Raw genomic sequence first — 26,819 nt, 5'->3', positions numbered from 1 at the left:
TGTTTTTTTTTTAAAGAGCACATTGGTTTAGTTACATCTACGTTTTTTCCACCTGACTAGATCATTAGCACCTCATGTCTATGCCACATCCGCCATCTGCGAGCTTGCTGTCTTAATTTAAAATCGCTTCCAGAAAAGAAGAATGACGACTGCATTTGAGGAACCAGAGGACGCAACGTATTTTGGCTTCGACAGCAAAGAAAAAATAAGCACCGCCTTTTCATGACAAGGCGACGGAACAGAAGATGCCGATATTTATGGACTCAAAAATACAAAATTGACACAAAAGTTAAAGTTAAGTCAACAGGTTTTGTTTCAGGTTGAAATACAGTACCTTTTGGTCTTATGTTGGCATTTGTTTGCAGACTGCATTGTGCCGTACAAAACCTAAACTATATGAGAACAGAATTTTCAAACAGAATGTGTAATAACTTAAATATGTTTTAGAAATAAAGAAAAGTATTTCCCTGCACCCCTAAAGACAAGTAATTTTGGCACTTATGTTAACATCTACATGCAAAAAGGTAGAATATTGTTGCTAATGGTAAATTTTGAAACATAAACGAGGTAAAAGCGTCGATGTACACATTTGCATCAATTTATTATATACATTTGTTCTCCTTCTAAAGAAAGAAACATTCACATCAAGACACATTGGATTGACAGAGGTAACGCGGAAAAACAATCTGCAAATGTACGTCCAAACACGCCTGGACAGCTGCACATATCCGTGGGTTTGAGAATGATTAGCGCAGTTGCCATAGCGATTAACAATTTAAAACAAATATTGCATCATTAGGAAGGGAGTAGAAATAACAAGGAACGACAGCAGCTCAGTTGGTAAAGTGTCCACTGATCTGAAGGTTAGCGATTCGAATCCCGCTCTCGACATTAACGTCATCGGCCGAGCGGTCAGATCCACAGGTTCACGGCGCGATTCCAGCTCCCACAGATGAACGCTGTTGTTGTGTCCTTGGGCAAGACACTTAACCCACCTCGCCCTCCAGTGTCTGTTTGGATGCTGTGCTCAGAGTTTGCACCAAAAATGAAAACACAGTTAAACCACTGATCAATATCGCATTTGTAAGACATTAAAATATACGTTAAAATATCACTTCCTGTAATGTCATAGTACAAAGAATGTGAGCGAATACTGAGTCGTTCTGGTGCCAATCTGCCTTCTTCGCTCATTATGTCTCCTCGTGAGCTCCAGGTGAAACGTGTGAAACAGGCTGCTGCCGACTTTGATTAAACCTACACAATAAGAGACAAAGCGATCGTGTTCAGCTTGTTTCTTCGCAGAGGAACAGCGGGTAACTTTAATGTGGATCAAAGAGGGATAATAGGGTCATATTTTTAGAGCAAATACTGTATAATGATCGCTTACGGACCTTGAAAACAGGCACGTCATCAAAGCTATTTTCTGTTGTAGGGAAGATATTCTTGAGTTGTGACATGATCCAATATATGTATTTATTAACTGATACTGGTGATGATAACCGATATTTGCCTTCTTAATCTCATCATGGGGCAACAGTAGTTCATTATCTGTGCACACCAATGTAGGATTGTTAATGTGAATGAGCGAGTGGTTCCTTGATGTAAAGCTTTTTGAGCCTTGAAGGTGGAAAAGCGCGATATAAAAATGTGACGATTTACCGTTTATTAATAATTCCTCTGCCAATTCCATTTTAAATAAGCGATCAGTTTAAAAAGACTCATCGAATGCACTGAGGATAAACTGGGATTGACATATGAGCACCATCAGATTATTGGAAGCTTTAAAAAAAATATTAGTAGGAGATATCGGGGGATTTTTCCGTATTGGACGACACCGATATATATATAGGAAAAAACGAACAAAATGACATCACCGATACGGATATTGGCAACGATATATTGTCCACCTCTCCTATTTTTCACCCTAAATACTAACCTTAACCGTAACTAGAGAGAGTGAATGAATAAAATTAGAAATTGCCTGTGCACTTGTTACTTTACCTATTCATGGATCTCAAAATGATGAAAAATTTGGACAGTTACCAAAGTGTAAAACACGTAAAAACTTCGGTAATTGCTCCCCAAATCCTACATCTTTCCCAACAACTTTGAACATCCACACTTCTCGACAAAAGTGGTGATGAGGAATGCAGCCACGCAGGTGTCAGGTGCTGCTCTCCGAATTCCTGCAAAAAGTGAAAAGGGGGCATCAAGGTGTCGTCCCGTTTGAGGAAAAAAGGAGCTAAAAGTGTAGCTACTATTGTGCGCTGGCCCATTCACAGCCATCTGTCAGAAAGAGCGGAAGGAATTTGTGGTAATGACCCTAAAGCTTCAGAGATGAGCGCCGTGTCTGACCCCGGTGTTGTGTTTTGTAAGCTAAGAGCCGACACACAGGAGCGGGGCGGAAAAGGCAAAAGAAATACACGGTTAGCCGGTCCTCGCGCAGACAGTGAGAAAAACACACAATAAGTTCGACATCTGTGATCCCAAAAGGAAGCAGCTCCACTGTTTTGACTTTCCAGGAAATCCTATACTCACTGCAGGTGCAAATATACATGGTAAAGAGGGGTATTTAGAACAGTGAGTTAAAGGTGAACAGCTTTCCTGGTTGCTTTGGATTTAATGTTCCACAGTATGGCATTAAAACGTATCTGTCAGTTTGAAATGCTCTAAAAATGTCACATGAACAGGTGCTGAAATTGAGTTTTTTTGCTGTAACACGCGAAACTATGCATCTGTTTGTCCAACATAGACGCCATGTCCATATCAAAACAAATATGTAAATCGCCATGGAGACGTCGAGATGACACGTACAGGTCTGTAAAGAGGCGAGCCCACTCACAATAAGTATGCGGAGCTATTAAAACCTCAACAAATATGTAATAAATGCGAGATTTGTTGATACTTAAGACACATTTACATTCTAAAGCATTAAAGAATGTTTTTAATTTTATCATTTTAAAGTATTTAAAGAGACACAAGCCTCATTTAGTACAAACCATTTCAACCATCTCATGTCTCACACTGTAATATGGATAAAGTTTGTAAGTAAATGTATTTCAAATCTGCAACAGTGATATTTGCATTATTTTTATCGTTCTTTTCAGCACATGAAATGAATTCTACCATATCGTTTTTGAGCATAAATTTGACAAACATTTCAGATCAGATGCCCTTTCTATTCCAGTCTTTATAATACAAAAATCTGTCCAATTACTGGTCTATAGTCTTTCACATAGGTGGGATGATGCCCGTCTCGGCCTCTTACCAAACTGTTTGCAAATCGCAGAGCTAAACACACTGAAAGACATCCACTCAACTCATCCGCTATGGGCAATTTAAAGCCGTCAAAAAGGTCAATACATCCAGAGTTCACACATATAAAGGCTTTGATGGATCACAACAAAAATCAATGTTACGTATTCACTGTGAGGCGAAAGTGCTAACGACTCTGCAACACACTATAAATACGGTAGAACCTGTGTCAATAATTGAATCGTTACAAATCAATATTTTCAACATTTCACTTGCACATGTTGAAACTGGGGTTATGGTGAAGTGTCTTGCCCAAGGACACATCATCAACAGCACATGCTCTTACAGGATATTTACTAAATGGCATCTTCATTGTATTACGTGCGTGTTTGTCACAATAGTTTAAATACAATACAAAAAAAAAAAAAACAGAAAGCAAAGTAATTTTCCTTGTTCTGTGTAACTTTCTGGAAGGTTATGATATTTTAAGTTAGCCCTCTTGTTGTCAGTTTAAACTAATGAAGGAGAAACGGAGGCTGTGCGTAAAAGCTCCAGTGATCTGAGTCAGCGGTTACAGCGTGAATACAGTGAGTCTCTACAGAGGAGCAAAGCAGAGGAAGCAACAACATTCAAGCGAGAGGTGTGGATCTGACACAAGCATCAATTAACAACAAAGCAATTAGAGGGTATTAGGTTGTTATGGAGATCTTTAGAGCATGTTTATATCATAAATCTTCTCTTCTTAAGGTTAAAGTGTTTGTATGGTCCCGGACAATAAGAATAAATACTAAACAAAGCAAATTTCGGATTATAAAAAGTCAATACTGTATGCTTTTTGATAGAGCATACAGTATTTCACTATTGTATACTAGCACTCAGTTGTTTATTGGAAGTTCAGATTTTTTTAAAAGTGACATTAAATGGTAAACGGTCACATTTTTATATAACGCAGTCCACTTTTAAGACACTCAAAAAGCCTTACATCTAGAAACCACCCACCCATTCACACGCACAAATGTACACAGACACTAAGGACAAGGTGGATTAAGTGTCTTGCCCAAGAACACATCAACAGTAGTCAGTAAAACGCTCTACCAATGATGTCTACGTCGAGAGTGGGATTCGAACCGGCAACCTTCGGATCAGTGGACAAACACACCAACTGAGCTACTGTCGCCCCATACTTTTAAGTTGCGAGTAAAATTACATTACAGAAATATAGTAACAGTGCAGTTTAAATGTTATTTTTGAATCTCTGTCCTTATAAAAATGTTATTTCACATTCTACCAGAGAGTTCATTGAGCACCTGTTCCCACCGTCACTAAAGCATCATTAAGACATGTACAAACATGTGTCAAATGCATCTCGAGTCCAGCTGTTTCCCGCAGTTTGAGTGGCTGTCCTGTGTTAAAGTCCTTTGTTGTAGTAAACGATCTTACTGTCTGCTGCTTCGCCGATCTCTGGCTCCAGTTTTTCCACAGAGATCTGCAGAAGTTAAAACAGAAAGTCAAAGCGTTCAGAGCACAAAGGGGAAGTAACTAGATCATTAATACAGCACATTCACACACATAAAGACACATTTTTATTGCAATGTATTATGATCTACCCACAACCAGAAGATCCATGTTTCTGGTGCCTATGAAGTAGTGGCAGGTGACAGTTCATACTTCACTGTGATTGAGAACTGAAGAAGCAGATTGGATGAGCAGCAAAACGTCTTCACTACTACAAGATTTGTCCAGTTGACAGATTTAACTTCGTTGTTTGCTATGGATCAGACCTGGACGACTGAGGGTCTATACAGACTTCACTGTGATTGGTTAAATCCACCTGTCAATCACTTGGCAGAAGATGACCAATAAGAGGAGTCAATGGGGAATTAATTATCTGTCATAGTAGTGTTCAAACTCAATTTCAGTACTAAAGCAAAGGCTAAATACCACATGATAGTAAAAGTTGATATAGTAGTTTCAAAAATATAACAATAGTCATATCTTTATATTACTTTGTGGTTTTACTACTACTGACTGGAGTCCATAAGTTATCAAAATAGACCCCAGGAAGAATAGTGACAACTTAAATTTAGGTTAAACAAGACTAAAACTATTCAGAAAAGATCCAATTCGGTCCAATTTATGTAATATCAACTATGTATTTTCAGTATTGATACTTTTAAAATGATTATCTACTTTTTATACATTTTTTTTCCCTTTTGTAATATATTAAACTTGGTATGAACCTAAAACATGCAGACTGAATTAACCCTCTGACCCAGCCTCATGTGATCATCTCTCTCTAATCGTGTCCACGTGCATTGAAGGACAGTAATAGTATTTGCAGTTGCAGTAGCTGCCCAACAAGAGTTTTACTATCTTCACATGGCCAGATCTACCTACTACTTGCTACTTCAGTCACTTTCTCTTGTTACTAAATAATGATTTAAGTCTATAATGTTCTGTATTTACCGCTAATGTGTAAAAGCGTCCAATTTGGCAGGTCTGACTGTAATTTGAGGTTTGCTAACTCCTAATATTTGAACCAGAGACAGATGGCTCCTGGCGACGGCTGTTGTATCTTAATCAAAAAGCTTGTGCTAGGTGTGAAATGGGGAAATGGGACAAATCTGAGTAGGCGTAGGGGGGTCCGGGAGAGCGGGGGCACCGTGTTGCATTTTGGGTAATATTTTTTTCCTCTGCGCCTATATTGGATCAAGTGCAAAAAACAGGATCTGGGTGAGAAAAACAACTAAGGCCCCTCCATGCATAATAGGGAGGCTGGCTTTCGCAGGACTGTTAGACAACCATATGGCAAAAAACTTCAAAACATATGTGCTGCTAAGTTATTTCCAGTGGTAATTAAATCCTAAACATTTTAAAGCCAGAAAAGCTTGGCTCATGTCAGCTTGTGTCATTTGGCAAGGGAACAAGAAAAGGGAGTGAAAAACAACAGAAAAATGAACCAAAGGCGAGACTTAATAAACAGATTGATAGACATAATAAGGATACAGGAAGTAGAGTGCGATTGGGTTAGGATCCTTGGATAGAAGCAGGTCCCAAAGGCCTTATTAAGAAAGAGGCGCTGTTTAAGTCAATGGGTTTAAATCAAATAGGTCGGCCATTTTGGGTGATCACTGAGTAAATGGGGAATTTGGCAGGCCACGCCGGGCCGTTTTAATAGAGATTAGAAAAAAGAAATTAGTGTCATTATTTGAGCAATTACTGGGATTTAGGTTCATAAAAGATACAAAGAGACTAACATTTGACACTAAAAGCTTCAGTAAGTAGAATTAATACAGTGTTTTGGAGCCATTGGACTAAACTAATAAAACAGGTCAGTTTACAGAGTGTTTCAAGACCCATTAAAGCATTACAAGGACCAGTTCTTTAGCAAACAGCAACTAGGGAACAAATTATGGTAGTAAGGCTATAGACTGGTTGAAGGTCTTTACACCAGGACGAGAGGGTCTTTTTACTCTGGCACACCTGGGATACTGTCCTGAAAAAAATCAGACTGTGGTTTGCTCAGCTGATTTAAACAGGTTTTGGCGGGGTCTTCCTACAAGAGGAGGTGGGACGACAGTTTAAATCAGCTGACCGGACGTGACATCACAGCAGCATCACGTGACCACTCTGAGGAAGACCACTACTGAGCCGTCCGACACTAAGAAAACAAACTTTCTGAAGTACTTGTGCTATACAGAAATCACATCTAGGCTTATTTATGGAGTATACAGGATGATTAGAAATTAAAGCAGTTGCTGTAGCAATAAAAAATAAATAAAACTAAATATTTTATTTTTGGAATTGGAAAAAGTTCTCATAATGTTGCATAAAACAGGAAGCTCACACCCATGAATAGATTGAACTGAAATGACAATCCTGCTTGTTGTACGCATGATTTATATTTTTTGCTTTTCGTGATTCATAAAATCATTCTTCTTAATTTACTGATTAATCTTGACATTGCTAGCTAGAAGAGTTAGGGTAGAGTAAATGCATAAAAGCAGAACTTATAAACTCCAAATACACAGGAACATTTCATTATGAAGTGATTTTGGTGCTTCTCTTGGTGTACATTTAATCTACAACTATATATTTGTGTATTTACCTGTGAGGTCTGAGGGAAGAGGCTGATGGCGAGGGGCAGGGCGAAGGCGAATGAGGCCAGACAGACCAGAGCGTGGATGGGCAGCACCAGTCTGGGGTTTCCCTGCAGGAGCGGCAGTCTGCAGGGGCACACAGGGACAGGTTCAGAGGAATTAGCCCAATACTTATTATAATGGACCACTACTTTCCTTTCGTTTTGACTCATAGTGTGCAGTAATTCAGATATGGCAAATTTTCTATGTCAGATGCAAACTCTAAAAGTGCTTTTGTCCATATACTATGTTTGAGGTTGCAGTTGTTTTACTGTAAGTCTTCTGTGTTTCATTGCACAGTTGGTTATGAAGGACCTAAATATGTGAATAATTTACATACTGACACAATTATTACGCCATAAATGTATGCAGCTCCATCCAAACATCTCATCTCAAGGGGTTTATATCCTTGTATTAAATGAATGGCAAAAAAACAACAATAATCATAACAGAAAACCTTTTTTCTATAACTCACTTTATACTAATACAAAAAGTGCTAAAGAACAACTGAAAAAGCAAAAAAAAGTTCAAAAAGATGTACCTACACAATGCAATTACAGTTATATCAAAGAATCCTGTACTTTTTCAATATTTCCTCCACTTCTTTCCTGATACTCAAATACATTATACGGATTTACTATTATCAAACCACAATCTCCACATCCCTAAATCCAGGTCCCATATCTCCATCTACATACTTCCCTGTCTCATTTCATGGCGTTCATGTTGAATAGTATGTTTGGGACGATGAGCGCAGCGGGAACGTCTCCTGCTCCAGTCACGCCTCTCCCCCTAACGAGAAGCTCACTGCCTAATGAGAGAGCTAATTAACACATACGGATGCCGTGCTTTAATTAGACCTTATACACACACAATCACACACACTACTGCATACACCCAGACAAGCACAAAGTCAATGGTACAAAGTTGTAATCTACGAGACACAAGTGCAGCCTGTTCAAAAACCAGGTGACGATTTACGAAATGATTCCTGCGACTTTGTCTATGGGCCATTTCAAGGTCTATTTCAGGTTTAACTGTTTATTTGAGAGTGTCATCAGTTAAATTTAGCCTCCTGTCGAGAAGCTAATTTATCAACATCCCACTGATTCACCAGACAATGGAGACATACATTACTAGTGCAATGTCAGACTAGGTATTCAAGGAAGAATAATCATGATTTAATGATACAATGTGAAAATATCTGAGGAGCAAAGCCAATAAAGCAATGTATAAGTGTTTAAGTAATAATAAAAGCAAGAAAATCTGCTCAAATCGGCTAAACAAAACCTAAAAAGTATCTAAAAAGTATTTTATTTTGTCAAGTAACAGAGGCTCAGGTGGTATACGGTCATGGTAAATGGTCACATTTTTATATAGAGTTTTTCCACCTTCAAGGCACTCTCTAATTCACAGACACATTCATACACAGTGTACACAGACACTGAGGGCAAGGGGGCACAATGGCAGCATTTGTCTGAGGGAGCTGGAATTGCACTGTCAACCGTCCATGGATCAGACCATTCAATTAATATGTTTATGTCGAGAGCAGAATTCAACCCGGCAACCATTGGATCAGTGGACAATCACTCTTCCAACTGAGCTACTGTCGCCCAATGGTCATGTTATAGCTGTTGGCCATTTGATTCCAGCTCTGACCAGTCAGTGCATACTTTGTTGAGTTCTTTGGCAAGACACTTCACCCACGTTGTCCATATATGAATAAGGTGTCTGTGTGTGTCAAGAAATCTTCAGTAAACAATAGTTGGTTGAGATGATTCTTTGGTAAATCCTTACAAAAGACTTGCCCAAGACTACACGATTCTCTAAAAAACTTGGGCCGGACAAATTACTCATAATAAAACTCTTTGATAATTGCACCATCTCAAAGAAAAGGTTGCAACTGTTTAGTTACGACGTCTTGTCTTTTATAGAAAAATCTTGTTGTACCTGTTGTTAACATCTCTACAAACATTCATCGTTCTGAAATGCATGAGATTCTTGGATTAGTTTAGCAGTTCATGATTCAGTTTTTTCTCAAATGTTAATGCTCGTGGAGTTGTTCACAATGTGCATGAACACAAACTACTTTTTAAAAACAAGACATCGCAATTGATTGATTAGCAAACTGGAGAAATGCATGGTTTGTTAGTGCTGAAAAAACAAGAAACTGTGTGGATTCTTGCAGGTCTAAACTTGGTAAATTTAAGTAAAAGTAGTAATAGATTTTGTTCTGAAGGTTTCAAACATAAGTACTTTCTTTTCACTGTCAAATACACTAAATCACAATTTTGGTTAAAATAAAGATCTGGACTATAAAAGGAAATGCTACACTAAATGGCTGACTATTTTCGTTGCAAAACAGTTTATGTAAGTCCAGATCTGGCTATCCTAAACCCCAAACCCAGCTGTTCTTAGTGAGTTACGCCTCTCTCAGCGTGCCCATAAATCACACGGGGGACTGTCCCGCTCCCTCTCTGTCCTCTTGTTCCTGCTCCATTGAAATCCAGTGGAGGTGAGCAGACACACACCGACAACTCACCTGCACCTCCCTCTAAACTAAACCATCAGGAATCCAAAACACACCTGGACAGAGGACATGGAGGCCGCATACCTGGACGAGCCAAAGACAAAGTGAAGACATCCATCAAAACATACAGGGACTGCATCATTAAAGGTATTTTAGAGGGTTTTCAGACAACACTGAGGAGAGGGGCAAGGTTCAGCAACAAGTGGAAGTGCAATATTTAAAAATGGATTCATATTTCTGAAGCTATGAGTTGCTTTTATACGCTGGTCATTTTCAACAGGAAGCACAAGATGATCTGGGAGAAGAGGAAATAAGTTGTGTTCATGTGAGATCACAACATTAAAGAATCCTGATAGTTTAAACAGAGATTGAGACAGGTCAGAATTACATGGTGGGATTTTCTGTTTAACTGTCACACTGCAGATGTTTTGACCTGGTTTATGGTTAATCTCTGTGATTACTGGGCCTATCTACATGAAACAAAAACAGGTACACATTTTGTATACATAAACTAAAGTGAAATAAACTGAACAAGTGGTGCCATTATTCAACACCAAAGATGTGATTGTTGTCAGTTGAAAGGACTTGAAACCACAAGCTTAATATGGAAAATTGGTGGAGCTAATTCCTAATAAATAATAAGAAGGTTCAATAATTGTGGGTCATATGTTTGGATATTTCGTACAGAGAATCTCCTCTCAAACTTGGGGACTGGGGAATTAAAAGGATACCAAACCAGGTCTAAAACCAGGTCTAAACCAGGACTAAAACAGGTCTAAAACAGGTCTAAACCAGGACTACACCAGAACTAGACCAGGACTCAACCAGGACTCAATCAGGACTAAACCAGGTCTAAACCAGGTCTAAACTAGGTCTTAACCAGGACTTAATCAGGTCTAACTCAGGTCTAAAGCAAGACTTAGTCAGGTCTAAACCAGATTTAAACCAGGTCTAAACCAGGTCTTAACCAGGACTTAACCAGGTCTAACTCAGGTCTAAACCAAGACTTTGTCAGGTCTAAACCAGGTCTAAACCAGGTCTTAACCAAGACTTAATTAGGTCTAACTCAGGTCTAAACCAAGACTTAACCAGGTCTAAACCAGGTTTAAACCAAGTCTAAGCCAGGTCTAAACCAGGACTAAACCAGGTCTAAACCAGGACTCATCAAGGACTTTAACTCACAGGACGAGGGTAATGTTTTGCCTCCACAGTTCACATCTGCATACGTATGTTTAGTTTCACATGTCTAATAATGCATTAATTATCACGTCTGTAATAATAATAATAATTTTGACTTTTGCACAGTGTGAATAATTTACTAATAGTCAATTTACTTCATTTAATTGGCATATTTAAAAATAATCAAATTTGAGGATAGCAGCTTGGAAAAATACTCTAATTTTATTACAGTCATTACAGCATTAATTGTGTTTCTTTGTACAGGAAAAGTGTAGCAGATAAGAAAAACTGATTAGAAAAACAATGAGTTATTTAAATCATTGGCGTATTGAGTGAAAACACCTGGAGTTTTGCATAATGCTTTGAATATTCCTGAAACACCAGCTGAGGTGTTTATGAGAGAAGTTTGAACAAGCTACAATAAAAAGAAAGTATGTAAGAAAAGTGTTTAATTAGCCAGTCGCACGTGGTAATAGGAAACATCAGGGGAAGGCAATCAATAATTACATTTGAACTATTTGGAGATATTTGGTATGTTAAAAGATAAACTCACTCTAGAGACTATGATCAATTTAAAATGTTCTACTCAAAATGGAGGTCAAACTGCTTCATTCAGCATGCTCTGTGGTATAAATGTGCAGAGGGTGAATGATTCTTACAGAAAAACAGAAAAACCTAAGTAGAATAGTGCAGTTTAAAGGTTAATCCTAATCCTAATAAGTCACAATGAGAAACATTTTAAGATTTTTTGTTTCTTGTGTACTTGATAAACTCGTATAAACAAACTGAATCATAAAATTGTGCTCGTTAAACTGGAGTTCCTGATTTTCAAACCGTGAAAGGAGAAAGTAGGTGTTTAAATCTGTCTAACTCATTCCAAGCGTTTACAAACCATTTGGGACATCTCAAGTATTCAGCTTTATAAGAGCTTTTTCAGACAAGTAAGACACAAAATACTGGAGAAAATAAATCTACCACTTTACCAAAAGAGTTGGGTAATGCAAATTTAAATAAATGTTTCTCTTTTTGTATGAGGAACATGATTTCATTAAAATAAAGTCTGTTTTTCTTCATTCATGGTGGAGTCTTACTTTTCCAGGTTAGCCATGATCATCGGAGGTAGAACCAGGATGGGCATCGGCATCACAATTCGAGTCAGAGCGGTCTCCAGCAGTGCCTTTAAAAATTACACAAATATTAAAAAGGTTTATAAAATGTAAGCTCTTAAATTGTGAGTTTTGTTTGACTCTAGGGTCTAACTCACCAAGGATCAACGATTCATTGATACGACGTTACATGTACTTTTGTTGGTGGCAAGAAAAACAGTGACCCTAAGCCGACTTAGGCCAGGTGTCATGTTTCTTTGACTGAACTTTGTTTCGTACTTGTATGATTCTCCTGTTTCCAGCATTTATTTATTTAGATTATTCAGTTTTGAGCGCAATCTCAACACTGGTTTGCCTGTGATTTTGTACTTTCGTTAATGAAGTAAAAAAAAAAGCAAGGTTATAGTGAATTCTTGAGCCTTGCCACCAAGTTTTAAGATCACATTCTTCATTTGTGAGAGAGCAATGCTTTGTTTTCTGATCAGTTATGCAAAAACATGATCTTTCTGAGAGCAGGACGTCATCACAATGTATAATTTGAAAAGCTTCAGAATTGGAACTTTGGCAAAACATAAAATAGTCATGTGTAGATTTTCACACATTTTACCAGAACGTTACAAAGACATCAGTGGAACGTACATATTTTGCAGCAACTTTGGATGTCCCGACCACGTTCCCGTTCTGGTCCAGGACACTGATCCCCTCAGACAGCTCCGACTTCCTCATGAGCACCACGTTACAAACATTTGCACTGGCTGTGGAGAAAGAGAACAAGAGGAAAGGAAGGGGAGAGGGGAGAGTGATAGGAAGGGGTGCGGAAAGAAAAAAGGAGGGGGAAGGGAAAGAGAGCGGAGAAAGAAAACATGATGGAAAGAGAGGATAGAGAGAGGGAAGGGAAGGAGGAAAGAGAAGGGGTGAGAAGGATGGCGAAGGAAAGCGAGAGAAAGAAGGAGTGACAAAGAGAGGGATTAAGAGAAAGAGGGACAGAGGAGGGGAAGGAGAGCGTAACAGAGGACAATGTGGAATCTGACATATTTATTATTTCACAAATGAGGGAAGTGTGTTCTTCAGGTGAAAACATCAGGAGTCTCTGAGGAGAAGCCCTGGGGGGAGCAGGTAACTAAGGATGGGACCGAAGCTGGAAAACAATACGAAAATATGCAAAGGTGCCATATCTGAGTACTGCACTTTATAATTATTAACAATCTAATACAAATATTTTAGCTTATGTTTTATTAGTGGACTTTTTTACGTACCATAGTTTGGATACACCACATAAAAATCTTTAAAAATCTCTAAAAATCTGTAAATCTTAATGAAAGTGTCTTAACATTTGACCAAAAATAAACACGGTTATTAAATTACTATAAGAACATATTGTGTGTTGAAAATTTCCTCCAATTGTAAAAATCAGTATCACGCCTTTCCCTGGTATAGAAATATTTGAATTTCAAGTATCATGAGAACATTAACGAGCAGATAATAGCACTAGTTGTTTTTTTTTTTGCATTAAACATTCCTCTGTTTCCCAGTGAACGGTGGGTTCATACATGTACATGAAGTGATACCACACTCCCCAGAGCCTTCAGACTCACAGCTGTCATCAACAGTGTATGTAAAATATGTGATTAGAACAGCTGATATGAAATTGAGAAAAACACCTTTGAATATGTATGTTTTTCCCTGCAGTGCCCTCTACAAATTACGCGTGTTCACATAGATGGATTCATATGTATTATTTCAAAACAGATTCCATAGTAACACATTAGTCCACATTAAACTTACAATAACTGGGAGAAAAAACACAAGCATTTTACAATTATTATGATTCACAATTACTGACACATTGAGCAAACAGAAGTAAAATACTTCATTCACTTTCATGCACAACATCTAATACATTTTGATTATTTCTGTCAAAAACCTTATAAAAACTTTACGAACAATGAAGTTAACTGTGTGTACATTTAAGTGAAATGCTTCTAAAATGATCATGATCACACTTTCCTAGTTTTTATAATTATACCGTGACCTATAGAATTCCAATGATCTAATAACAGAATAGTCTTGACATCGGCTTGTCGTTTTGAGTCTGGGAATGATAGTTGTGGACCTCTTTGTTGTTGGCTATTTAACATCTTGAAATCTTCATATGTTTAATATTAGGCTGACAAAAAATTCCCTTGATATACAGACACAATCCCATGCTCTAGAGCTGCAAGATTAAAAGGCAAAGCAACACACTAGCTGCCTCACTGTGCCTTAATGCTTATGCTAACTTTTATTAAAAGCGCAAAATATAAAATAAACAACCTATTGAAATTTCAATGACCGTATTTTCTGGACTATAAGTCGCACTTTCTTTCACAGTTTGTCTGGGGGTGTGACTTATACTCAAATGCGACTTATATCTGAAATTATTAAAATAAATAATTTTACTTCTTCGTTATTGTTACACTGACAACATCGCGAGGACACTCTAGACTTGTACCAGTGTGACAGCCATCTACTACTGTAACGGCGCTTCATCCACCTCTGGAGTTGATGGAGTTGTTCAGACACCGAGGATGAAGAATTCAATGGATTTATTGATTTGGAGTGAGATCCAGAGTAAACTTGTTGCCTGTTTTTCTGCTTTATTTATCTGATTAACTGTTAATATCTTATATTAACAAACCAGACACGTGTTCAGTTCTGTCTGTGCTTCATGTCGCTGAATAAATGTAAATGTGTTACGTTAGCGTGATGTACTGATATTCAGCCTGTTGTTCTACATTTTATTCTTCTTATTATAATTTGCCTTTAAAGATAAAATGTCTGTTCTTGGTCTTGGATTTTGTAAAATAAATTTCTCCATAAAATGCAGTCCAGTCCAGTCCAGTCCAGTCTAGTCCAGTGCGACTTATATATGCTTTTTTTTTCATTATTACACATTTTTTCCGCTGGTGTGACTTATACTCCGGAGCAATGTATAGTTCGAAAAATACAGTATTAAAATAAAGACTACCTGATTGTTTTTAAATGTAGAATACTTCAGTTTGTGTTTAGCGTTAGCACTGAGACACAAACATCTCTCTTTCTAAACACATTCATTTCATTTGTTTTATTTTTAACATGTTGTCAGTGACATCCACCCACAGCTCCCTGTCCCCTGCCTGATCTTTAGATATTTATTCATTTTGAACTCAGCAAAAACCCACAGAGCTAAAATTGGACAGGAAGTAGTGACGCTAACAATGAGGTAATTGTGCAGCACTATCAGGAGGTCAAATGAGTGCGAAATGCTTTTATATTCACAATACTCTGCCCTTATGTGATTCTGAGTTGCGTTTGTGAAGGTGACTGACTTTACCTTGTGAAATGAACACAAATGTACGCTAATGCAGACAAACCTTTTCTCCTTGACTCATTTTAGCGAGTTTAGCGTTAACGCCTGAAGCCTTTTTAATTTAAGACAATAGCGTTGGGTTCTTATCTGCTTTACTCGCTACGGGCTGGCAAATTCAATTGAGCAAATCACTTTTTCTACCTAAGAGCTATGTTTTTTCAAGCAGACCAATTAATAGAAAGGACACTGAGGGATTTTGGCCAGAAAAATATAAACTAAATTATATGAGACAAAGCTGCTTGCAATTAAAAAATAGCTTAATTATAAATGAAGCCTGTTTGGATACAATATAAAGTGTAATTATTTAAATTAATTGCGTTACATGTGCACTTTAATTGTAAGCTAATAACAATTTGTGTATTTATGGAAATGCATCTAAGAACTTAACACATAATTAGCTCCTAAATATCACAAATAATAGGCAACATTTCTAAAGACAATTAGCTTCGAATGAGTATTTTTATGTTTTGTTTATACTTTTGTTGCTTCCATTTACAGTGTTTAGTGAGTGATGGGCCATTTCTTGATTAGGTTATTACTAATCTAGCCCTTAAGTAAGTAAGCAACATTAAAAAGGTGCAAAAATCAAAAGCCACTTAGATTTCCATTCGCTCCAATTAGCCGTTTTAATTACCTTTTGATATGGTTTGAACCAACAGTGAATACACACACGCAGAGAATAAACAGGTGAAACATGGGCCACTGACTTATAGACGCCACTTTAGGCATAATTATCCCATTTGTTTTAGGCAGCAGAGTCCTAACGAGAAGCCAATTACCAGGCAAAGGCTGTGATGTACAAACCTGTTGATTTAATTAGGAGAGTATGAACAGAAAGGGAGGCGGCACGACTAAAAAACAATTTAATTATGAGCAGCTTGGGGCATTGGGCGCAGAGCTACACCCAAGGGGCCTGTGTGTGTTTGTGGGGCATACGTTTGACAAAGCACCGCTCAAAACATGTCCACTATGAACCGCTATGAAAGAAAAAATAAATAAATAACCACTGCATGTAATTGATGCTTTTAATGCCAAGCTGTTTGCCCTCTGTCACAAATTCCCCCAAAGTGTAATGCCGCTAATGGCCACTAGATGTTGGCTCCAAATGAATAGAAGTGGTCCCAAGGGTGCCTCTGGTGTCACTGACTGTACTGTGACTCCAATAATAGGTTGGTGGTGTTTGTAAATGAACTGTCAGATCTGTTAGACTTCAATGTGGTGATGGTGAGGGGGATACACAATGTTTAGACAAAAAGGGCACAAACAACTTAAACAGAATGCAACCCAAGTCAAAGTGTATAGACAGCAAATCCATATAAATCCATATAGTCAACGATTGTAGCTACTGGTGGGTTTTAGATTTTAGAATAGTTATAGTCTCAAGTGGAAAGAGTTTGAAATGAAAAATATGCAAAAGGTAAATTAACAAAAGTTGAACCTGGTCATTTCTATTATTGAGTAGACCCAAAAACTCACTGCAGCACAACAAACATCTGCATTTGAGATCCTCCATCTGTATCAAATATTATAGGACGACCGAATGTTGTGAAGTCATTTGAAAATTACAACATGGGTCAGACACAGTGTACATCTACTTTTGTACTGGTTATTTAGCAACATGAAACAGGGTCAAATTTCAACTTGGATACACGAATACTGAGTTTAGTTTATGTTTAATCTCTCTATTTGAACAGAGTACACACTGAGCACGCACCAAGTTGAGAACTACCTCAGGGTTTTTAAAGTGAGTGTCAAGCGCTACCTCCCTGAATAAGTTATTGTAGTAGCAAACTGGTCAGCTATTTCTGTTATCAGTCAAAGTCTTCTTGTTGTTTTTAAGCAGATAAAATGTGCACTATTTAACTTTTCTGATGAGGGGTTTGTCAGGAATGCTCCACAGAATTGCATTAAACAGATATCGTTTGTAATTTTTATATATTTTTTTCAATTATGGGTGGTTTTAATATATTGAAAAACATGCATTCTTACTGGGAGCGGGGTCACCTGTCCATAAATCTTACCTATAATTTGGCCTACTGTCATCACCTGCTTGTCTCCATGGAGGGAAATACGTTTAATGACATACTGTGAAACATTTCAGACAAAGCGATTACTTTCTGCATAGAGACAAGCAGGTGATAGACCCTGAACTGAACTGAAGACCTGTGATGTTCTTGGAGATATAATGTAATGACTGAACGGTTTCCTCATGTATTTGTAAATCAGCTGGAGTACTTTCCCACTCACAGCTGTACATTTGTCAAACTAAAGTGTGAGAACGTCGTCGTGAGATAATCTGTTGACAAAGGCCTCTACAGATCAAACCGGGTCTAATCCCAGGTCTAATCCCAGGTCTGTGAGGAGGGTGGCTGTTTGAACTCACCCACTGCTGGGAAGGGGATGAACCGCTGCACCAGAAGTCTGCTCGTGGGGCTGAAACTTTTGGCTCTCTGGATTAAAACGTTTAAACCAACCTAAAGGAAAGCAGAAAAAATAACTAAAACATGTGGAAATATGCCCTTTTTATATAAAACTGAAAAATGATTACACTGCCATGAGATAAACCGACGTATGAGAAATCCTATACGAGCTGCGTTTTGTTTCATTCCGACATGTTTGAGTATCAGTCTGTCTACATCTCCAGAGCTCAAAAGGTTCTGTTCCATTTGTGATGTCATGAAGTGGTACATTTCAAGGTAACAGCTATATTTTGACATTTTGTTCAGTAGAGATGAGCAATTCCAGGGATGAAATCATCCAAATGTTTATAGTGAAGGTGTATGGAGTTTAAAAACACAGTGAAGCACTTCCTGTATCATCACATGACATCACAAGGTGGAACAAAGTGTTTTCCGTTTGAGAGAAGAGCTCGGTCTAAATATGCAGGTTTGTGCATTAAACGTGCCTGAATGAACTAAATTAAATGCAACTCCAGGTCTGTTTGTGATGAGAAAACAACATTATAACAGAGATCAGAAAATGGAGTAATATGGGCCCTTTAAATAAACTCTAGAACCAGAAGTCTGTATATGCCAAATGTAAAAATCTTCACACACAATATGAGAAACACTGCCGTGGTGTGTAAGAGCATTGTCCATTGTGCGTTGGCTGGAGAAGTGGTGTGTTCCTTGTGCCAAATGCAGCTCGTGACACACTGAAAGCATCAGTGAAAGGCTATATCTGCTCAGATATCACACCAGCGTCACCTCTGCCCCCAGCTCTTCTCGGGACAGTGGGGGGTCGTCACCAAAGCGGACGTTTAATTGGAGATCTCCGCCCACCTCCCGGCCTGTCGCGACGCCCCGAGGACCCCCGCCATGTTCTACAGCGGGACGGGTAATTGGCTCGGTTTGAGGCTCTTGTCCGCACTAAGGGCCGCGTGGGGCAGGTGGACCACTGCGAGGGCTCTTTGACATTTAGGCCTTTGATGGGACAAAGGTAAGAAAAGGCCCATGCTCAAAAGAGGTCTCTAATTAAATCATTACACTCAAGCTGGACATTCATACACAGATTAAAGATATGAGGAAATACCTGGTTATTATTGACCGTCTGTATCAGTGCATGTGCGTGAGTGAGAAGAGTTTGGAGCGGCACCACTGCACTGATTTTTCTTCGTTATAGGGCTTATATTACTCTAATATCTGATCTGTTATAATGTTGTTTTCTCATCACAAACACCTGGAGTTGTGTTTTGTTTCACTCATACGTTATAACACACAAAGCCTAGAGACGCTCCACTGTGTTTTTAAACCACATCCACTAGAATCATTTGGATGATTCCAGACCTGGAATTTGGTTACTCAAACATGTATGAATGAAACAAAACTCCAGGTTTGTTTTTGAGGAGGTAACAACATTATAACTATATATCCATTTTACATAATGTAGGACCTTTAAATAAAAAAAAAGAGATCATATTCTTTCAAATAATACCAACTGTATAGTTAAGTATGCACTAGGGCTGTCAAAAGAATTAATTAACTCTAAAAACTAGTATCAATAGTAGTAGTTTTTGAAAATAAACACAAACAGGAGAAAGGACCTTTCCTGATGAGTATAGTATGGTGTTGAAGACAACATAGTAATTTAAAAGAAACTTATTTTGTATTGTACAAAACAAGAGTGACCTTAATTCAATTAGAGTATTGAGGCTTTTCCTTTGTATCAGATTTGAGTTACTCTAGTATACATTATGTACACATTTAAATAGTACAATACGTGGTGATTGTATTTGTCAACCTTGATCACACACACTGACTGATTCACCCCCGAGTGAGAGGGTCTTAGGTTCAACTCCTGGACCTTTTCTCTGTAAACTTACAGCTATGGACACAGCACTGGTCACTGCTCCGAGGTACCCATACACAAACGCTGACGTCGGATTTGGCTGAAAAGAGAAACTTGATATTAGTAGTTTGTTGGGTTTTTGTGGCTTGAATGTTTTTAATTCACTTAATTTAATTTAAATGTTTTGATTAATTATATATTAATCTGTTAGTGTTAATGTTACATTACTGTATATATGATATACTACCTCTCAGCTTAATGAAATAATCATAAATGATAAAAAGGCAGACATTGCTATTAAAACAATATAAAACATATCAGGATAAACATGGAAGATGTTAACAGATAAAAAGGTACAAATTTAAATTCAATACCTACTACTACTGGATATTGTGATTTTTTTCAACGCAGAGCCAAACACATGGTTCATTAGGTTAAGATTATAATATTAGAACTAAAATCTGATTTTCATTTTTAAGGTTCAGTGTGCAAGTTTTCTAGTTGCCACCTCCTTATCTTAAAGATATGTTAATGTTTTGCCTAAAATGTTCCATAGTATGGTATTATGCCTACTTATCTGGCATTTATTCAGTTTCAGAGTTTTTGTTTTGTTTGCTGGCTTTACCTTAACCTTTACTTCCATAGATTTATAGGTTTTATGCCATACTGTGGAACATTCTAAGCAAAACAGTAAACTCTCCATGGAGACAAGAATGGTTCAAACACTCCAAAGTTCCATAGTGCACTTCTGAGCTTTGCCTGTTAGTATTAAGTGTGTTGAATAGATTTCGTTATTCGTTATATTCGGTGCTGGCCTAGTTTGTGTGGACTCCCCGTGTAGGGGTGAGTTAGCAGGTACCTGGGAGGCGTTGCGGTTGCTGTAGTTCACACAGGCGTTATGGCTCTGGTTCAGCCACTGTCACAGAGCAGAGTGTGAACAGCTCGTCAATACGTTTGAGAAAGGTAATGGGATTAACAGTGGGCAGCTTATGGTCAGTACAACAAACCACTGACCACTCACCGAGGCCAGGGGAAAAACTAGGACAAAGAAACTGCCTTCTCAAAACATATGCAGAGGAAAAATGAACAGTAAAGATGTTACCCAGTTACTCATAATCACCCAGTAAAGCCTACTCACTGACAATTTGCTGCAAAGTGATTCAACTCTACTTAAATATTAAGCCTTTTTAGCTACACCAGCAATCTCATGAAAAACAAACACCTTCTTAGCCCAAAATGAGAATACAACATAATATAATGAGGCTAATTATCGATATTGACAGTATTTTCAATGTACAATATGTCAATAACCTAAAAGTAATATAACAATCCCTGTATATCGTACTTATTTCATTTTAAAAGTGATGATGAGGACACAGTGTAAATACAATACCTGCCAGAAGATGGTGGACATGAGGGTTTGATTTGGTAAAAGGAGTCCCACAACCTACACAAAAAACACACAGAGCAGTCAAAACAGAATGAATTAACTAAACAGCTGTCTCTTACTGTAAAGTGTAAAATTAAACTTACCACAGGTGTGCCAAAGGGGACAAAACCTGAAAAGAACAACAGGTTAATGTAATATGTTTGCATCCAGAAAGATACCACTCTGTAGTTTTTATACAGAGGGGTATGAGTCTGGTCCCACACACGCCTGTCATGTCTCAAACCAGAAACAAAAATGATGGTGTAATCAGATTTGTTTTTTGTTTTTTTAGAGATGCAGGTTAAACAAAGGAGCTCATTAGTTCCTCATCCTTTACAAATAAAATCACATTTCTCTCACCTCCGATTAAAAGGGTTCAGTAGTTCCGTAATGTTTTGCAGACCCTTGAGATATTTTTTTCCTTTCTTTTTTCCTCGTAAGCAGTCACATTTGTTTGGATATGCATGGAACAAGCCAGACTCACATCTTCACAAAAACTACAATACTGAATCATATGACTACAGTATTAAATATAAATACATTTAATATTTATTGATCACAAAGTTAATGGCTAAATGAACCACAGGAAAATCAGATCTCTTCATTTGACCCAGCCTTCAATGCCACTGAGTTGACTTGAAGAGTCTAAGTCTTGACGATCTACCAGGGAGATTAGCCTATTGTACATGGTTTTATGAGGAGTAAAAAGTCTCTATGTCTCTGCACGTTCTAATTAAATTACACAAAATGTCACATAAGTTCTGGCCATTCAACCTTTTGCTATTCCATGTTTAAAAACTTCTCCCTGACTCTCCTTTAGTTTAATTGATAGTTTCCGCTGCTGGAAGTCACACCTTTGCTCCTCTGGGTCTGATGTGGACTCGATGTTGGGCCTAACATTTGTGCCTTGGATGACAGCGGACTCGGCTCACTTGAGAGGTGTTTTAGATTCGACCAAAATACTTTTTTTGTTTTTCAGCTCTGACGACTTAAGGATGTCTGCGCCTCGGTGGGGGACAGGGTCTAATCAGTTTCCAGCTGAGAATGACCTTTACAGCTGCGGACAACCTAAAGAGCCCCAACAGTAACAAGAGCCTACCTGACATGCGGAAGGGCATCAGGATCTTCTCCCCTGTGTCCGGGTGGATGATCGCCTGATAGAAAGGGGAGACTAAATTAAAAGGTGCACTACGTAACTTTTTGGGTGGAAAGTCGTCATCCGCTTGTCTCTTTGGAGGTGATTTTGCTTAACCTGAAATGTTCCACAGTGAGACGGATTTACCTCCACGGAGACAAGCAAGTGGCAACACCTGGCTAAGTTACAGGTCAGATCTGTGGAGAGGCAAGTCTGCTCACAAAGGCAATTTTTTTTTTTTTTCTTTTTGCATTCGTAAACACCTGTCACTGCATAAAAGTTAGTGTAGCATGTAGTCTAATGCCATACTGTGCAACATTCCATGCAAACTAATAACATCTACAAGAAGACGTGTAAGATTTACGAATATAGATGAGAAAATATCCCAAAGATAAAAGATAAACAGAGATAAAAATAAGACCTACCTGTTTTATCTTCTGGGCTTTCCATAGCTGTAAAACATCACACACAGTATTGGTAATGTATTAGATTATATTTGATCTATAATTCAGATTTTGTTTGTTATACCTGTTCATTTGTGACACCAGGTGGCAGGGTTCCTTCTTTAAATCGTTGGAGGAGATCAATGCTCTCCTTAAGTCGTTTCTGTTGAACACATTTATTTTATTTCTCATTATGATCATGCTTCAAACACAACCTCTTTTGTCTAAACAGCCCCTTCTGTTTGAACACACTGTACTTGGAAGACATCTTGTGATAATTGTGTTCTACTAAAAAGTTCCACGCTGCTTTCCAGTTGACAAATGAGTTTCCTAAAAGGTAATGATGGTGATATTTCTGTGCTATGATCGCCAACTAATGCAGAGGAAAATACAAGATCATGTGGCCCAATTTGTGCTAATTAGCTTTCAGCGACTGAGTGTGAGAATATAATCATAGGAGGTCATTACAGGCAAGTCGAGGCTGCACCCGTCCCACCAGGAGTCCACCCCCCTCCTCCCTCCTCTTCCCTCTTCTCCCTATCCCGAGAGCTAGTAGCGCTATTACTGTCATGAAAGGGCCCACTAACAGGTTCATTACCCACTGCACCGGAGCAATGATGACATAAAGGAAAAAACACAACAAAACCAAGAGCTGGGAAGAGTCAAGGTGTTGTAGAGTCAGTACCAGAGGTCATGGGATTGAGAAGAAGTTACAGAAAAAAACACAGAAAATAGACATATCATCAATTAATGTGAAGGGTTAATTGTATTATTCTAGTAAAAGTGCAAATACAGCTTATATGAAAACTGATTAATTATAATTACATCCAATATTAATAAAAACATCTAAAAATAGCAATTATTAGACAGTATTTTAACAACACATCTGAAATCTGCTAAAATCTGCCTGCAAGTGTCTCAATTGAGGTTCAAATATTGTACAAAACATGACCGGATCAGAAAATCAATGTATTTTTTGCTGTCATTTTTAATTTATCTCCTACCTATCCATCCTATTGTTAATGTGATAATGTTGTCTGGTTAAACACATCTAAATCATGCTGTATATCTTGTTATAATATTAAAATAAAAATAAAAAGATGATTGTAAATTGATCAGTTATGGTCACACTGAGCTGAAATAAACTCACCTCACTGACAAACAAAGTGCTGGGGTCAATCACATCCAGGAAGTGTCGGAAGCGACCAAAAAATGTGTTCTGGGGGAAAAAATACATTTGACATAGATAATTGCATATGTATAACAATAACGTATCTACATTAAAACACTATGAACTGAGGAAAACAAAACTACCAGGCAAACTACAGTATTAATATGGCTCATGGTCATCAGGGCTTTTCCACCTTCAAGGTACTCAAAACACCAAGAAACCACTCATCCATTCACACACACATTCGTACAGCAGCGCACGTGTCTTGGCCAAGGACACAACGACAGCATTCATTTGTGGGATCAGGAATTGCACTGCCAACCTGTGGGTCAATGGATCAGACCGCTCACTCAATGATGTTTATGTCAAGAGCAGGATTCGAACTGTCAACCTTCAGATCAATGGACAAACACTATACCAACTTTACTTTGCAATTCCTCGTAATAATGATAATAATAATAATAATAATAATAATAATAATAATAATAATAATAATAATAATAATAATGCCTTAGATTGCACTCCACTATACAAGCTTCATAGTTTATTCATGCAAAACCTGATCCTGTAGCCACATCTGCCCCGGGGAAGACTGATGAAACTGAGGCTGCTAATCTGAGCTCTAAAAGCCCCTTATCAGTCACACAACATATCCAAATACTTAACCCACGCAGGGAAAGTGGGTTAAGTGTCTTGCCCAAGGACACATCAGCCTGCTCTGGTCCAGACTGGGACTGCACCACACACTTCCTAATGTCACGTTTCATGATAAAAGTTTGAGTGACATGGAGGTAAATGTAGTAGGTAAGTTGCCAAAAGTCTTACTTTTGATAAAATCACAGGTGGATCACATGTGACTCCACTTTGATGTCGTAAACCAAAAGAAATTGAAGATTTTTATCGTGTTTCTCCAGCTGTTGCCGCTGAGTAAATGGCTATATTAGCTCGAGCCAGCTGTTTAACACACCAGGTGGAGTTAGCTCATTACCATCCCACAAACTGTTTCTGATACAAGTCTTTTAGGGACTCCGACTCACTCACACCAGCCGCAATTAAATCGAATAATGACTGTGCCAGAAATACTCCTCCTCTACTCATTTAAACCCAAAGCATAAGGAATCAAATCTGAAATATATTCTCGACACCACAGAGGCTGCCTTATCGGACCTTAATTATGCGAACTGCTAATTTGGATGGAAATCTGGTTTGTGATTCACTGCAGCGCCTTGTGACTTCCCGAACATATGGACAGCTGATAAAATGTGGCGTGGGGGTTTAATCTGTTAATTCAATTATTTATTTGCCATTTCAGTTTGACAAAACCATTTGAGTAGAGAAGATTGTTAAGAAGTTAAATGGCTGCTTATAGATGTATTTGGGGATATGAAAGTTAAGACTATGATTTAATTTACAGGCTGTAGCATATGTATTATTAACTCTTTAATTTATTCATTAATCTTAATATATTGCTCATGCTATTATTCTTAGGTGGGACAGAACATGGACAGCGGTTAAAGATACACTACATAACCTTTCTAGTGGAAGGTTCCACACTAACATAAGCTTTAAACTTATAATCTCTAGGGAGACAAGCAGGTGACGGAACTAGGTCAAGTTATAGGTCAGATCTGTGGGGATGCAACACAATAAGGATGAATGCTTTCTAAATAAAAACATCTGTAAGTGAATAACTGCAAGATGGAACTACTATGGAGCATTCCAGGCAAAGCAAGAACGTCTCAGATTCTGCTCCAGAAAAGTTACACAGGGGAGCTTTAAATCACAGGGCTGACACACCCACATTCACTGGTCATACTTATTAGGAGATTATACATAATATTTTGGGATAGAGGCTACTATTTAGTTATGGCATTTTAAAAATCTTCTGATTCATATCAGAATTCAAATCTTCTGATACATATTTTCTCCCTTTAAGTATTTCATTTGATTTTTTTAAGCATATCTTTAACTTTGTGCATGCCCTTATTTTTATTTTTATTTATTCAGTGTGTTTATGTTGCACTTTTTCACCGAATCAAGTTCCTAGTTTGTGAACTGTGTTCACAGACTATGGCAATAAAAGTCTTCTGATTCTGATTCTGATTCAAGACGTAGGCAGTGTTAAAATGTATTTTCCACCAAACAGATTTACAAATAATTGATTTTGAATAAAAGAATAGAGTTGTCAAAGGCCTCTCATACTTGATCCTTTATTATTGTCCTGCAGATAAACCAGTGAAGTTATAGATGTTATTCCACAGTTCATAAGGCCAGGGTTACAAGTACATGGGAGAGCACCATAGACTTTATATAGAGTCAATGAAAAGTAAATAACAAAAACTTGTATAATTTGTTTTATTGCCCATATATAGCTACGTTAAAGGGTCTATTTAGGTTTAAATTATTTGAAATTATAAATAAATTAATGCACGGTTAATGAAAAATGTGTTATATTGTTAAGCATTTGCTGGTGCAGTCTGCAGGAACCTACAAACTTGCCAAAAGTTGCTTCCTGATTTGCATTTGCTTGCACTGAAAGTTGCATAATATGCTGCTGCATGTTAATACCTGGTCGAAGCGTGGTTTTCCCAACTGGAACAGCGGGTACTCGGACATGCTGAAGCCGCTGAAGCCACTGGACCACAGCGTTTTCCTCGTTTGTTTTGCAGAGCTGCGGATGTGACGGTCAGCCGGCCCGGTGCAGGGTTAATGTAGTTTTTCTCTTGCTCGGAGAGAAAGTGCAGCTGTTTTCAGAGT

General features: G+C 38.0%; 1 protein-coding gene across 3 annotated transcripts; it reads right to left on the bottom strand.

Moving 5' to 3' along the window:
- Window positions 1-578: 578 nt before the first annotated feature.
- On the bottom strand, window positions 579-26,740 carry sfxn5a (sideroflexin 5a). 3 transcript variants are annotated; one of them, XM_033987690.2, is made up of 14 exons: window positions 26,631-26,740; window positions 24,042-24,110; window positions 22,977-23,054; window positions 22,874-22,900; window positions 22,413-22,467; window positions 21,418-21,443; window positions 21,278-21,331; window positions 20,744-20,800; window positions 19,919-19,984; window positions 17,981-18,071; window positions 12,849-12,964; window positions 12,195-12,280; window positions 7,364-7,481; window positions 579-4,741 (listed from the first exon to the last, which is right to left on the bottom strand). In XM_033987690.2, the coding sequence occupies exons 1-14, from the start codon at window positions 26,676-26,678 to the stop codon at window positions 4,664-4,666; spliced, it is 969 nt and encodes a 322-aa protein (XP_033843581.1). In that variant the 5' UTR covers window positions 26,679-26,740; the 3' UTR covers window positions 579-4,663. The 3 variants fall into 3 exon arrangements, with proteins under 3 accessions (XP_033843581.1, XP_055087144.1, XP_055087145.1); XM_055231170.1 differs by lacking the exon at window positions 26,631-26,740 and adding an exon at window positions 24,888-24,931 and having other exon boundaries at window positions 4,566-4,741; XM_055231169.1 differs by lacking the exons at window positions 12,195-12,280; window positions 12,849-12,964 and having other exon boundaries at window positions 4,505-4,741; window positions 26,631-26,709.
- Between the last annotated feature and the right edge of the window lie 79 nt (window positions 26,741-26,819).

This window comes from Periophthalmus magnuspinnatus, chromosome 22, assembly GCF_009829125.3.
Source record: "Periophthalmus magnuspinnatus isolate fPerMag1 chromosome 22, fPerMag1.2.pri, whole genome shotgun sequence".
Lineage (NCBI taxonomy): Eukaryota > Metazoa > Chordata > Actinopteri > Gobiiformes > Gobiidae > Periophthalmus > Periophthalmus magnuspinnatus.
Note: the sequence above shows the minus strand (reverse complement) of the source record. Positions and strands in the feature narration are given on the sequence as shown.